Below are 15,539 nucleotides of genomic sequence, written 5' to 3' on the forward strand. Positions count from 1 at the left end.
AAAGAAGCAAAATTCTCACTGAGCATTCTTTCCAGCTGAACTGCAGTTAGACAGCTAAATCAGTAATGCAGTATAACATGGTCATATTAACTTCGTGAAGCAGAAAAGACCATCTGCAACACCATGAATATGACTAAAATAGAGTGCCAGTAAAAAGCCTTTAATAGTGTCTAATGCCAGAAAACCTTATGAATGGTATTTTTAAGAAGTTCAAAGTAATTGATGAAAAAAGAATTCTAGTATTTGTTTCACTTTTGATGCAATAAGCTTTCAAAATTGATTTATAAACTGCTTTACATCTCATCTACATGCATTTTAAAATAATAAAATAATTTTATTTGTACTTCACTAATTTCAACTGTAAGCAATTTGTTCAAGTATACTTAGTAAGTTAGAAGACATACGCATGTTCCCAAGGTGCACTCTACTGAATATCACTGTGCAGATTGAAAACTGGCAGCTCTAGCTGATGTTTAAAACATGCATGATTCTGGTTTTATGTAATAGAGAATTCTGCCTACTGTACTGTTGTGTCCATATATGCATTAGAGTAATAGATTTAGGCTAAATATTTGGAATTCATCAAGCTTTTTCAGAAATTGTCAAGGAAAAAAAAGGAAGATTGTTACATGGGTTTATATTTTAAAGTAGGGGGAAAAGGGTGGAAATAAATGGCCAGATTTCTAAATACTGAGATGTTATCAGCAGAGTCTCACAGGTTCTTTATTATTTAATACATTTTCAATCACTTGGATAACAAAGGTGCAAACGGTGAGAATGTTTGTAGATGTCACAAAATTATTCAGAATATGATATGAGATTTACAGACATATCCTATGATACTGAGTGGCTGAGTGATAAAACAGCAAACAAAATTTTTTACAGACATAACAATAGAGACTAAATTATCTGTTACCGATCAAGAAAGAAATCTCTCAGCTGTTGTGAAAATTTCTTAAATTAGCACAGGCCAGGAAGATAACTCAAAAAGGCAACCAAATATTAGGAATTATACAGAAAGGAGCTAAGATCAAAACAAAAAACTGTTATGTCACTATATTGATCCCTGACTCTGGGAGTAGCTCAGGCCACTGTCAAAAACGATTACATTAGAAATGAAAAGGAACTGAGAAGAGTGAGAAGGATGATCAGAGGTACACAACACAGTTACACTAGCATTCTTCAGCTTGGGAAAGGGTATACAAAGAGGAATGCAACAGATGTATGAAAAGCTATAAACATTATTGAGACTGTAAAAAGGGAGCAAATATTAGCTATTTTTCATATCATAAGGACTAGCACCCTCCCCAAGGCAACAGGTTTATAGCAAGCAAGGGGAAGTACTTTTTCACAGAGATATACCAAAATTATGGAACTGTTTCCTATAGGATGCTTTGCAGATCAAAGTACAGCTGTGTTTCAAAAGCACTGAGACAAATTCAGGGAAGAAAGGTACACCAAACATTCAGTTTGTGGTTTATCTCTGGCTCAGAAAGTTTCTGAACTGCAGATAGACAGAAACTGAGTAAATTTACTGGGAGAAATAACACAGTGTAGTGGTTCTTAAACTCCTTCTCCATGTATCCACTACTGGAAAATATCAGTTTCAACAGTGTGCTGGATGGATCTGTGGTGTTGTCTAGCATAGCAACTTTAGCTCTTACACAGGTTTTCCATTAAGAAGAGCAGGACACTCTCATTCATTTAGAACTCAAAGTAAATTCAATACTAAATATATAGGACATTCATTTTAAAACATTAAATGATTAAGCTGCACCATCAATAGCTCTACACTTACTGTTGGGCATAGGCATCAGTGAAAGACTAGTTCAAAACATTTCAGTATGGGATGATAAATTTCAGTGCTAAATATTAATGAACATTAGCTAGCTACAAACGATGGTGATTAAAACTGACTGATAAAAATGAAATCTTTTCCCAAACAGAATTTCTTATCCCAGTACGGGGGAATAACAAGACATTTTGAGATGTCCTCTGAGAAATCATTTCACTATTGATTCACTGTGGAAAACACTCATCTAGCAAAGTGATGAGTGACAAGAAGCTAAGTCAGACCATTTATGCAATGACATCTGATCATTTCAATTATTTCAATTATTTTATTTTGTTAATATTTTTTAGCATTTCTTTTTCTAAACTGTTTACTATGTTTTCTGTACATCAGAAGTCCCTGTGCCTCCATCTGTGAGTTGTATTACACAATACCTTAAAGTATTTGCTATCTGGGTTTGTTGTTTTTAGAGGGACAGTCTGTAGATTTTACAGTTCTTCCCCTGAATATTCTTTATTTGCACCATATTTTACACTTCCTCTCAGCTAGTGATATTTCCTACCATTACAAAAAGTTTTTAGTTTTCCATACACTCAGAACAGCCTACCCTGCCATTCAATATCCCAAGCCCAACTAAGCCCACACCCATGCAAATGTACCAAAGACAATTGCATTGTATAGGTGCAACTGAGGCTTGAGAGCTGTGTCGCTGTTTTTTCTTCCTGCATGTTCCTTTCTTTTTCATTTTAAACTCATTCAAAATAAGTGTTTCATTTAGTCATAAAATGTAAGTATTGGAAAGGATTGTGGCAAAACTGATACACAACTTATTTTTCTTCCCTGAAGGATTAGCACTGTTATCTTCTTGTTTAATTTGTAGCCAATAAATCAATAAATCAGCAGTACACTTTTAAGCACATGGAGTTCCACTAATAATAGAATCCACAAATACCTATTTCAGGATAACAAGCAAAGTAGTTTGACATGTTCTAGCAGTCTTTTATAGATGCATAGATTTTTAATTTAGAAAGGACCATCAGAACAGATAACCTTATCTCTTTTAAAACAGACTGTAGAATCAATGCTGCTATCCTTATGAGCTCAATAACTTAGGTCTGACTAAAATATGAAATCCTTTAACACCATGACTATAACAAACTTACAGCTATATAATATTTCCATATTTACACATTCCATTGATAAGTATTGTAATTTATTAGGAATAGGTCAATTATTTATAGCTATTATTATACACTCTGACTGTGTGTGAAAAAAATCAGATTTTCATGGCAAGAAACTAACATGTAATATTTTCTTCTTTTGTATGTATTTACATGTAGGCAGACTTTTTGGATTCCGGTTACCTGGATTTAGACTTTTAACATACAGAAAGCAGTCCTTACCACAGGAAGACCCTGATGCAGTGATAGTCGATTCATCTAAGCACAGTGATGACTCAGTGGCGATGAAGCACTTTAAATCACCTACAAAAGAAAGCTGTAGTCCTTCAGAAGTGGATGATACAAAAGCACTGATTCAACCCAGTAAATGTTCACCTTTGGTTAATATATCAGGACCTCTTGACCATTCATCACCTAAACAACAATGGGACAGACTTTACCCTGACATGATACAGACAAGCAATCCACTAACCCATTCCAGATCAAAGGAAAGCATTTGTAGTATACGGAGAGCGTCTTCAGTACATGACATAGAAGGCTTTAATGTCCATCCCAAGAACATTTTTAGGGACCGCCACGCAAGCGAAGGTATGGTAGAAAGTCAATCAGTATTCTCTGATGTACTAAGAAAGGAATTATTGCAATTTTTCCTAGTAATTGTCACCACTTTGTAAGCGAAACTAAATATAACCAGCTGTATACATTCAAAAGCACACTAAAAATATTAAGGGCCCAAATGTGCTAGGCTTATTTACACTAAATACTGCTTTTCATGTCTAAGCAGACCAATGAAATCATGGGGTTGCTCTTAGACTGCCATCTGCCTTCTGTATAGGGATATAGCAAAATCAGGCCCCACATTCCTAAAGTTAATATTGGTATTTGGGGGGAAAAAAATCGGGTGATCAAGTTAAAATTGCATGCAGAGTTCTGTCCCATGCTCATATATTAAATTGTCTTTGACTGTATGAAATCCTGCTTCAGAGACTGATCAGTTTATTTTTCTTAAATCTGTAATGTGTACATTGTATATTCACTGATCCAACGCTGAGACATGCTTTTTCTCTCACACTGGAGAAAATATCCTCAGCAACTCCATTGGAATGCTTTGTGTAATGCTTAGTGAAATACTTAGTGAAATGCTTAGTGTAAAATTCATGTAAGTGTGATTTTCTCTTTGTGTTAGTATATTCTTGCAACCAGCAAAATTTACAAAGAAGTTTTTTCTGTCTTCTTTTTCTACTGTCTCTCCTAATTACACAAAGTCATGGAGTATAGTCCATGATTTCTTGTTGCAGACAGGGAGTTTAAGAACTTGGGAAACAGCTTAGCAAACAGAGGTTTGAAAGCCCTGTGAATGAAGAGGCACCTTTGAAACTGGCTTTCTCAGAAAAGTGCCACATATGTAATGCTTTTGCAGCTACTGATGGTCTAATGACTTGAATTGCATACTTTTTATTCAAGCCTGGTGACAAGGAATGTATGGGGAATATTTTAAGATTTCAAACACATATGTCATGGAAGGCTGTGTACAGATTCATAAATTAGCAAGAAAATGAATTTTCATTTTCAGTGATTGCCTGTTTTTCTCCTATTTATTGACCACAAGTGTAAAATTCCTTTAAGTTCTCCTGCCTTTTGGAAGGTCCACATTGAGTGTTCTTAACTTCTGTACATCTCCTAAATATAAGTCTGAATGCTCCTCTGCCACCCAGATTAAATCCTAGAATAGAAGAACTAATTCTTCCTTCCAGTTACCCTTCCTGTATTAAACATAATGGGTAAATACTTCTTTTCTCATTTCTGTTTCTTTTGGAGTCTGATTTTTTCAGTTCAAATGAACCTGAAAATTCAATTAATTCCATCCTAAACCATACCATTTTGTTATATTTCATGTTCACATTCAAGCCAAGATTTCAAAATCAGGATGTGGAGGCAAAAATCTTCAAGGTTGAACCTTGGCATGTCTTTTGGACCATTGCATAAGCTTCATCTTGGTTTCAACTTCCCTAGATATTTAAACTAACCTTTCAAATAAAACATATTTAAAGATATCTGTTTTGTCAATTTCTATTTTTGGAACTTATTTTCATTAAAACACTTCCCAATTGGTCATTCTTTATATAGTTATATGACAAAAATGTGTAAAAATCAATTTGAATATTAAGTGTCTTTGGTTATGGTGCTACAAAGCTCATGCAGAAATTGCCACATAATTTAATGCTTGCTGCTTGGAGGAGCAAAAATTTCTAGCTCCATTTCACTGAATAATAATTTTAAAATGTTAAATACTAAGGAGAATAAATTTTACTATGAGGACTCGAGAATCCATTTGAATTCCTATGGCCTCTCACGTGATGTGATCATTTACAGTGTAAATAGATAAAACACCGCCACTCTGATTTCACTCTGCATAAGCTACAAAATAGTAGAGGATCTGGCCCTAAGTTTAGGTCTTACATACGCATTCTAAAAAAGTACAGCAGAACAGAGGATGGCTCTCAGAATTGCAGTAGAATTAGTAACCATCCTTGATGCCATCTGCTTCCAAGCATATTAGAATTTGGCACCTTATGCTGAAAAGATGTTTAAATTTAGCCAGCAAGTCCTGCTTGCCTTACTCAACAGTGAGCCATAAAACCCTATTGTTGCTATCAAATTATCCATGCAAGTTAGGTAACCAGGATTCAGCCTAAATCATCTTCTCTGGAGTCACAGATTCTCAGCAGAAGATATAGATACTGTACTGGAGAATGTAAAGCCATAAGTAAAAGTAAAGTACAATAAGTAAAAAGTTAAAAAGTAAACTAGAGTCCCAACGGCCTGAATTATTAACCAAGGAAGCATAAGGTTTAATATATTTCCCATTCCATTTTTATTTTGTTTATTGATCCTAATAATTCTGAATTTTCCTGAATCCATTGAAAACTACTACTCTGTCTGAAAATGCAGTTCTGAATTCAGATTTAATTTTTTTCCACCTCTTCCAGTTCAAATAATATTATTGAATCAGCATAACAGAATTCTGACAGAAGAGAATAGCAGTCTTTAGCTCAATACTAACTACGGTAATTCACCCATGGTCAATTTTTTTTTTTTTGGAAGATAACACAATTGAGAATATAAATTATTTCATGCATTAAATTAATTTATGTAGCCTAGTTGTCCATCATTTTAAAATTATCATAGCTGTGGCCATTATATCCTGAAAAGTATTACAGTAAAAATGAAAATTTAGGATTTAAAATTCATTTGAGTGTACTCGATTAAATTCCATTCTAAATTTGCCTATTTGACAGCACGAGCAGCAGGGCAGGAACTGTGTCTTCCACCCACCACCCAAACTCCAGCAAAGTCCTTCTCACCTGAAACACCAGCAATCCAGATTTTGCAAGCAGGTACAGGTTCACAGGGACTCTCGGAAATGTTATTTTCTTCAGAAAGTGACCTCAGTAACATCCCTGCAGTCTTCTGAAAAAACAACAGGCTTTTGAGCCTAACTCAGCCTACAAAACGTGCATTACTGCTACAGGTGCCTGGCACAGAAAGGCGTCAGGCTGAGAGGAACTAAACGCTCTCCCACACTCGTGGTCCAGAGGGCCCAGCTCGACGTCCCGTGCTCCCCAGTCCTCAGAAAGCTGAGGAAAAGCCAGAGAGGCAGCAGGTGTGACGATGCCACAGACGAGGCCCAACGTCACCTCCGTCTCCCCTCACAGGAGAAGGCCATAGCCTTTCTCCCGGGCGGGGCTGAAGCAGGCTCTCTGCAGGGAGAGGGCTGGTGCTGGGCCGGACAGGGGCACAGCCGCCTCAGCCCTCAGAGGTGGCCTGTCAGCGGGGGACAACTGCAGGTGAATATCAATTTGAGCCCAAAGCACCTCTGAAAGCTGGTAAGCTGGTCACGGTGGCTGGCAGCGCACAGGGGTAGGGCCGCATCCTGCGCCTGGCCCCTTGCTCCCTGTCAGCCCCCAGGGCCCTCGCCCACCCTCATACCTGCTCCAAGCTGCTGCAGCTGAGCAGGGGACATGACGCAAAGGGAGGGCAGCCTGTGGGTCATGTTGTACACCCATGAATAGGGGTGGCGTCTACCTATCCACCTGTGTGGCTTCCTTAAAATAATATTAAATAATAATAATAATAACAACAATAATAATAATAACAACAACAATGGTAATATTCTCCCTGAAGAGGTTTGATGCGATGAGAGGATTCAGGGCTGGGTGTGCCTGTGAGGGCAGAGAGCTTTACTACTGTTAACTTGCGGAAAGGCACCTAAGAGCTGAAGAAAAGTTCAAGGTATATCTTTCTCCTCAGTGTTTCTCCAGTATTTACTCAGAAAGGCGCTGTTCACTTTGCTGCCATGGTAAAAACCTTTCCTCCTGTGAGTCCTGGGCAGGTGCGGGGCCTGGGCATCTGTGTAGGGCTGCCTGCGCAGCCCCACACCCCATGCAGCCAGCCAGCCTGTGCTGCCAGCCACAGCTGTGGGTGCCTCAGCCTCACTTAATTATGTGTGAGTAATTACCCCTTCCCGGGTTAGCACTTTTAACCTCCAACCCAGCACCAGAGTTGTGGAGAAACAATTTTATCGCGTCACTGTTAAGGCAAGTTAGCTAGAGCCAGTCCTACTACCTGCTGATCTACTGCAAACAGTTTTAGATTCTCCCTCAATTGTCAAAGTGACTTCAATGTGACTGAAAGTCTACATAATATAATCAAGGATGTGCAAAGATGTTTCAGTTCAAACCACATACATATTTTGAAGCAATAGTTTCTGCTTTTTCTGATGTAGATTTTAGTTGTCTTTTTTCTCTTTTTTTCTTCACTTTTATTATGCTGAAAACCAGATAATGGTCGCAATGTCAAAGGTAAAGTATATGTCTAGACTGTGCCTTCCAGTGTTTCAAACAGCCACACTTTTTGGCATGTTACTTTGCCTGCTGTATGAAATGTTCAAATGCAACATTCTCATGCTGACCTCTCTAGGGCCAGGTGCATTACTTATATTTGTTAAACATGTAGTTATTCCCTTAACTATTGTGTCAAAGCACTAACTACCAATCCCTGGAAAAAGTGAAGGCATAGTTAAACAGTCATTTGACTTAATTATCTGTTAATTCAAAAAAAGGAAAGGAGGGAGATAGAACATATCATATTTATTTAACTCAGTGCTGTTGTCCTTAAGCAGGCAAAATTTCTATTGAAGCTACCAGGAGTTTTACCTGTGAAAGGACGTATAATCAGGCAGGGCCACTAACAAACTATTGTTATAAGGTGCTTAGTTTTCAGTTAACTATCTCAAAAATAAAATAATTGATAATCAGGAGCCTTATGGAAGTATCTTCACTTATTCCTCTTTTGTCTCCTTAAAACTAGTTTCACGTTCCTGGATGGCAGGGGGTATGGTTTCAAGCTTCCTGTAGTATTAAAATGTGCATGCATGAACTTCGTTGCCAATTTCATGTTTATATAATATTTAGTGCAGTTACAAAATTGTTTCTATTCACCAGCACTGAGCTGCATCTTTTGGAACCAATTTGAACATAGTTCTTAAGTGACTTCCTGCATTTCTAGAGAACAATTACTAAAGCATTCAGTTTAATTGCAATATTTGTAGCTATGTCTGAAAACTGGTTTGTGACTTCATGCATGATGCAAAAAGTGTGTGTACCTGGTAAAGTCTTCTCTCTAAACTGCATGCAGTGCATGACATAGATTCTGTAAAGCAATTCGTGGACTATGAAATCATTGCATTTGCTTCATGTGTATGTTGGCAGAATCTTGGGGGAAAAAATGCAGTCTCTGTACTGTAAAACAACTTTTATAAATGTATTTACCGCTGGTGAAAAATGATGGATTGACAGCTCAGGAGAGTGAAATCATTTCTCAATGCATTGTGTAAGCAGGGACAATGGGATCCTACCATAAAAATGGGGAGCTCAAACTTAACCTTAAAGAATCTCCTTTGTAGGGTAGGCAGAAGCATGTCATTCTCCCTGCGTATTCAATTCTTGGCCACTCTGCTGAAACTGTCAATCAGGGTGCCAATTAGCGTCAATTGTGATTGTGACTTGTTATGGCCCTCTTTTTCTGCTTCCTGCTATGAGAGTATAGCAAAGGTCCACTAGTTGTCAAGTATCAGCTCAGTTGCTGCCAGCCTGGGCTGTACTTAAGCTAATGATGACTTTCAATTAATTACCATTATCAATGAGGTACATATATACCTTTCACCACTTTCTAAAGCTAAAGAAGGTGGATTAAAAAAGCAAGGTTTTATTCTCATGTGCAATTCACTTAAGTCTAATATCAAACGCTAGGGCATGAGTCTTAGGTAGTGAAGGAGAGAGTAATTCCCTTTGGAAAAGAAGCAATAAAAGATTTAAATCCCAGAAAGCAAAATTTCAATGCAATTTAAGCATCTATAAAGTTGCTATTAAAAAAATCAGTCTACTATCTAATCATAGATTTGTCTAAGCTCCCTTAGTTTCCTCTTACCTTTGAGTTCCTTAGGTATTCAGAATCTTGTTCATCTGACAAGTGGCCCCAACTTGACACCCCACTCATGTCTAAGACTACTCAATATTCAAAAACTATTAATTGCTACAACTATGTAGGGACGTAGAGTTGAAAAACTGCAGTCTGACCATATGTACGTAGCACACACCAGTCAGATTAGCCACTTCACTGATTTGTGAGGAGATTGTGAGCCCTGATTTATTTTGAACACCACTTTTTAGTAGACTCATGTAGATGAAGTGAAAGATAGATTCAGGTCCTACCTGGGCCAAAAGGTGTTCAAGAACAATATTCCAATTCCTTGGTAGTATCCTCAGTACCAGGCTTTTTAGCATTCCTTGTGGGAGAAAGATAGTGCTTTCTTCCTTTTTCCAGTGAAGCTGTTCCACAAAGAATATACTAGGTTCATTGGTCTAGGGAGAAAAAGAAGGACTGATTTTGTAGTTTAGTGGTTAGAGCACTCACCCACAAATTTTTGTTTATCTTACATCAAATGATCTTTGGACAAAATACAGAAAGTCTTGAGAGCAGAACCACCGGATTGATCTCTCCCTGGGGAGCACCTGAACTGTTAGTCTAGAGCATCGTGCCTTCCCTTGTCATCTTGAACTCCTTTCTGCACAGTGGCACAATTTGAAACGGAGTAGTAGAGGATTTCTATCTCTGGCCCAGGTTAACGTATAATTAGCGTGAATTTAGGAGGTAGAAAGCATGTCTATAAATCCAATCCTTTTAAGCTAAGAAAGCAAATTAAAAGTCTGGTTCTTCAGCAAGCATTCTAAGCCAGGTGTGAGGGAAGACCAGCCCTCACTTAAAAAATTTTACAAAAAAAACCCAACAATTCAGCACTGCCTGAAGCATTTCCTGACAGCTGTCTTCAAGCAGCTGGTTGTTTGAATTTCACTGGTTCACACATTGCAAATACAATCCAGCTCTTCCACTGTTGACTCTGCAATTTACACCATAGGCCTAATCTTGTCCCACTGGCTGTTCCTGAATCATAGCATCCATTCTTGTTTCCCTCCCTGGAAGACAAAAAAACCCTAAAAAGCAGTAGAAAAAAAACCACGACCTTGTTGCCCATATTAGAATTGGTATGCAATAAGGTTCTCATGTGGATCTGAGAAATACCCTTGGATCCCACACTTTAGATACATTGTTACTGACTGCAGGACCTGGATTTTTTCTTAAATTCATAACTGGCTGGATCTAGCTCTCGCTGTCTAAACATCTTCATAGTTCTTTTTTCCAGTATTATTCTCAATAGCAAATTTTCCTTACTATGAATATTTTTGGCTTCCAGAACAACTTTATGATGACAGTACAAAACAAGTGTACTGATCAGTTATATTGCTTTCTTGTTGTACACGGAACTCTGTCCAATATTAAAAAGAATAATTATAATGGATATGTACCTCATGAAGTATACAAACTCCATATTTTTTATCTATCATGATGCACTAAAGTAATATAGGATGTTTCAGTGTATATTAAATACATCATTAATATTCTACATATGGGTATCCCTGTTGTTTTCAATATTTTGTTGGTAATGACAACGGAAGAAATATATTTTGTGAGTTTGTGATACTCCAAAATTAAAGGCTTTTAGGGCAGTGTTAGGTTAATATTTCCATTGATTAAGTATGGAGTTACTTGATGAGTCAACAGGGGTACAGCAGGGGTCTACTCAATTTTCCAGTTTACCAAAAAAGCGATTTTGAACTAACTATCATGTAAGCATGAGCAAAAGTATGAATGTGAAAATAGAGTCTTTGCTCAGTCCAGACACTCTTATACAATCTTGTGTCCTATTTTGGCTTCTATAAACAAATGAGAATACAGTCTTTATATTCAGCCAGAATTATAATGGAGCATACCAGCATACCCAGTAGCATGAAAACAAGTAAGGATGGATGCATTACATACCTTGCAATCCATTGACTTTATAAAAAAATATTGGGGGCTATATGAAAGGTAATTTCATATTTACATGCAACACTACATTTGATTCTCATTAGCAAGAGTTATTTTTAAAATGTAGATAATTTTTACTATTAACAAATAGTAGAGTGAAAAACAGTTTTTAACTACCCTTTTAACATATCCCACTTAAACATTAATGATAACTTATTTCTCTGCATTCATCAAATACTAAATACGTGTTCTGATTTTTTCAGGGCCTTTTAATCATATCAAGTCAAGTCTGTTGGGATCCACATCGGATTCAAATCTCAACAAATACAGTACAATCAACAAAATTCCTCAACTCACACTGAACTTTTCAGATATCAAAAGTGAAAAAAAATCTTCATCTCCTCCTTCTTCGGAGAAAGCAATTATTGCACCTAAGGTGAAAGACCGAACGCACAATGTAACAGAGAAGGTTACCCAGGTAAGGTAATAGCCATTATTTTAGTTCCTTTTCAGTTTTGTGGAGCCAATTATCAGTGTATTCAGTAAATTCTTACTATTTTCATGAATGATTTGGATATCTCCAAGACAATTTGAAGGGTTTGAGCCATTACTTACTGTACCTCCAATTCAGTTGCACATGAGGTAGTTTACAACATTAGATGATACTGCTCACAAACAAAACTTTTCAGCTCTCTATTTTTCAATGGAAAAAAGCTGTAGTATGCATCAAGTGCCCCAAACAAGTCCACTAATTTCAGTGATTACTGTCAGTCATAAATGTTACTTTCATTCTTTTTTCTTTTTCTCAGCTTTATAAATTGCTGATTAGTGCAAGGCACAACATGATAACAACTGGTAGGTGATTGTGCCACTGGTATAAGTATTATAGCTATGTCTTGTAATTTGTGTTCCAGTTCTTTGGCTTTTCATAATGCTCTTTCCTGTGGGTATCTTTTCTATATCTGTACATCAAAAAGGCTGTCAAAATGAAAAGCAGATACCTTTGGACTGGATGTATGACATATTCTGTCATATTTGGACATGAGGCATACAACTGAAACAAAACTGAAAAAAATTCAAGATAGCATATTTCTTCACTCTAAGACAGATACAGTGCCCTCTGAAGGCAACAGTTTTCAGCTAAATTCGGTATTATTATTACATTTGTGTTGTAATGTCATGTGGAAATTGTCGAGGACAGGCCACCGATGTGCAACATACTGAAAAAAAAATATTAAGACATGACAGTGTCCCAAATAACTTTTATAGTCTTAGTAAGCAGCGGGTTGGCCCTTAAATGCCCATCCACTGACAGACTGAAAGAGGTTAGAAGTGCTTTGTATTAGAATGCAGATATAGATTCTATAAGGAAGATCTTGCCAAGACTAGCTTTTGACTTACTGCTTACCTACCTGCCTTCCATAGACCAGACAGCAGCTTCTCCACTTTGGTACTATGCCAGATATTGTCTATGTTCCTACTCCCTTCAACAGATATAAAAAAGGAATGTATTGTACACCCTCCAGGAGAAATAGAGATAAAAGTTCTATCAGTTCTATCCTGAGATCAGGTAGTGCCTAAAAAGAAATTGGATTTTTATCTTTCATATATTTTGTCTTTGATAGCTAACTTGAATCTGCAACCATTGTACTTTCTTCCCTGGTCAGTTGTGAAAGATTTAATCTCTTCCAGATCCATTTTGATAGGCTTTAAATTATTCATAGTAGTTATACATAGAAATCTTTTCACAGATAATATGGCAAAAAGTCAATTTACATTAAAAAGACTAATTTTTATAAGTTATGTAAGCATAAGTCAAGTTTGATTGTTTTTTTCAAAATTCTGACTGGATAATTAGTGCCAGAGTGCCAAGTTTCTATGTCTTAATGACGCTGTCGCAGGGCGGGGGCGGGGGGGGGGGGGGGGGGCAGGCAGTTTATTGCCAAAACTACTTAGATTTTATGAAAAGGTCCAATAGAAATGGCTTGGATTAGAAAAACCTTCCAGGAACACTGATACTAAACAAAATTCAAAATTAAATTTGAAATGCTCTATAAAATCTTTACACTTCACAAAAGGCTTCCAATTTAATTTGACACTGGTTTATGTCCTTTTCTAGAACTATCTCAACCAATGTGCAGAGGTACAATTTCTGTAGCAAACTTTCATAATATAGCATTCATGATAATTGGAAAGAATTCCCCACAGCTGTTCCTTTTATTATATTCAGTTATCAATATTTTTAGTTGCTACTGCAGCTTAAACTCTAGGATTAGGTACAGAGAGAAACTCCTCGGAGGTATATATAAATGTAGGTTTACTGAATTTGGTAGCCAAAAATCTAGTTCGCTAGTTATTCATTAATTAGATTAGAAATAGACATTTAGAAGAAAGTGGCTAGTTTTAGTCCTGTTTATGTTTCTAATCCCCAGTGATTTCAATATGTTTTGTAGGAGTCAGCACTTTGAATGTTCCACTGCATGTCTGCCTGTAAATCTCTTTGTAAAACTTTTCACAGGCCCAAAGATCCATTCTGTATCTGCAGAATAGTGCAAAAGTGGGTTTGGAAGGTTTGAGCACAGCATTGAGAATAGAATATGGCAGAAACATCAGATGAGATAATTAGGATACGCTCATGCTGGCACAGTCCTCTGATACATAAATCTGTGAAACAGCATCAAAAATGTACAGAGGGCAATATGAACTATTTAATCTATGGGACAATATCAGTAAAAGAGCAAATGAGTATAAAATGGCCATGGTAAGTTAAAAGGTCACCCTTAATCAGAGTAGTGACATTCTGAAATAGTCTTCTAATAAAAGAAGGTAGGGCAAGAATTCTAAATGTCATTAGGCAGAGCCTGAGAAATGTAGTAAAGGGATAGATAACACGATGTGCTTTTCTGGGATTGCAGGACTCGGTGACATGGAAGGCCACTTCCAGTCACATATTGCACCATTCAAACATCCATCCATCTCTCTCTTTGTACTCCTTATTGTGTATCTCTCTCCCTTTCCTTTCCTCAGCTTTGCTGAGAAATTTGGTCCTGCTGCTATAACCTGACATTTCCACTACTGTGACTCCTCTCACTGTGCAACTCAAAATATAGAGACATGCACTCTGGTATGCACCACACTAAGGTATCAGTGAGCCTCACAGCTGGATCACTGCACTCTGGATTCTCTCTCATGCATCAATAATATCAACCTGAGTATCAGCATCACAGGACACAAGAACAAGTTCTTCTTTCCAGAGATAACAGCTGTTTGACTTATATCATATCCGCAAGCTGGAGAAGTAATTTAGGTAGTGAAGACAGTGAAAAAGGAGGGGATGGCACATAACTACCTTCACAAGGTAGAGGAAGAATAATGCATAAAATAAATGAGTCATGGCCTTTGTGTTTAGAGGAAGTGATACACTTTCAGAAAGCATTTAAAGAGGAGTGAGATGCTTTAGCAGTAAGATTTTAGTGGAATAAATTAGGAGCAGATGGGAGAATAAAGTTTAGAAAATAATTCCAGAAGGAACAGAAGATGTTGTGGGACAGTGGTTGATACTTTGAGTGAAAAATACAAACTTTGAAATGCAGGTGCAGAAAACAAGATTTCACTACAGAATTTAATAAATAAATAAATAAATACAATCCTCAGCGTTTTACCTTTTAAGTAATACAATTAAATGAATCTCTTAAAAAAGAGCTAGTTACAAATTCTACTGCAAAGACCCTTCCAATATTGTCTTACTACTTAACAGGAATGTTCAGGACATTATGTAAAGATTAAAGTTGCCTTAAGATATAGCTTCCAGTGAAGTGCTGCACATGTGCTGGTCCTGAATAAGTAGGTACCCTGATATCTTGTCCTTTCACCTGGGTCTTCACTGTTCAAAACTCCTTGTGTAATGCAATGCGGAGTAGCATAACATCTTCTGGATGCCTGTTTCTGCATAACATTGACTTTTACTCAGAGGAATAGTCCAGTAGTTGCTACCAGATAGTCCTTATTGAAAAACTGGCATTGTCATATCCCAGTGTAGGTATTTGTCACTAAAAATAAATTTATGCTTCCATTCCACTTTACTAAAAGTTGGGGTTTTTTAATGTTTCACATTATCATTCCTGGATGTGCTAAGCAAG

The 15,539-nt window shown here is 37.0% G+C and overlaps 1 protein-coding gene across 5 annotated transcripts in view; it reads left to right on the forward strand.

Annotated features, from left to right (window-relative positions):
- KCNH7 (potassium voltage-gated channel subfamily H member 7) overlaps positions 1-15,539 on the forward strand; it is a 243,408-nt gene that overhangs the window by 157,429 nt on the left and 70,440 nt on the right. For 2 of the 5 annotated variants that reach the window (XM_030017162.1, XM_030017167.1), the window contains 3 exons: positions 3,133-3,561; positions 8,344-8,367; positions 11,664-11,878. In XM_030017162.1, the coding sequence (XP_029873022.1) occupies positions 3,133-3,561; positions 8,344-8,367; positions 11,664-11,878 (668 nt within the window). Of the gene's footprint in view, positions 1-3,132; positions 3,562-7,814; positions 7,836-8,343; positions 8,368-11,663; positions 11,879-15,539 lie in introns of all 5 variants that reach the window. The other 3 variants (XM_030017161.1, XM_030017163.1, XM_030017166.1) reach the window with 3 other exon arrangements.

The sequence above is a fragment of the Aquila chrysaetos genome, chromosome 6, assembly GCF_900496995.4.
Source record: "Aquila chrysaetos chrysaetos chromosome 6, bAquChr1.4, whole genome shotgun sequence".
Classification (NCBI taxonomy): Eukaryota; Metazoa; Chordata; class Aves; order Accipitriformes; family Accipitridae; genus Aquila; species Aquila chrysaetos.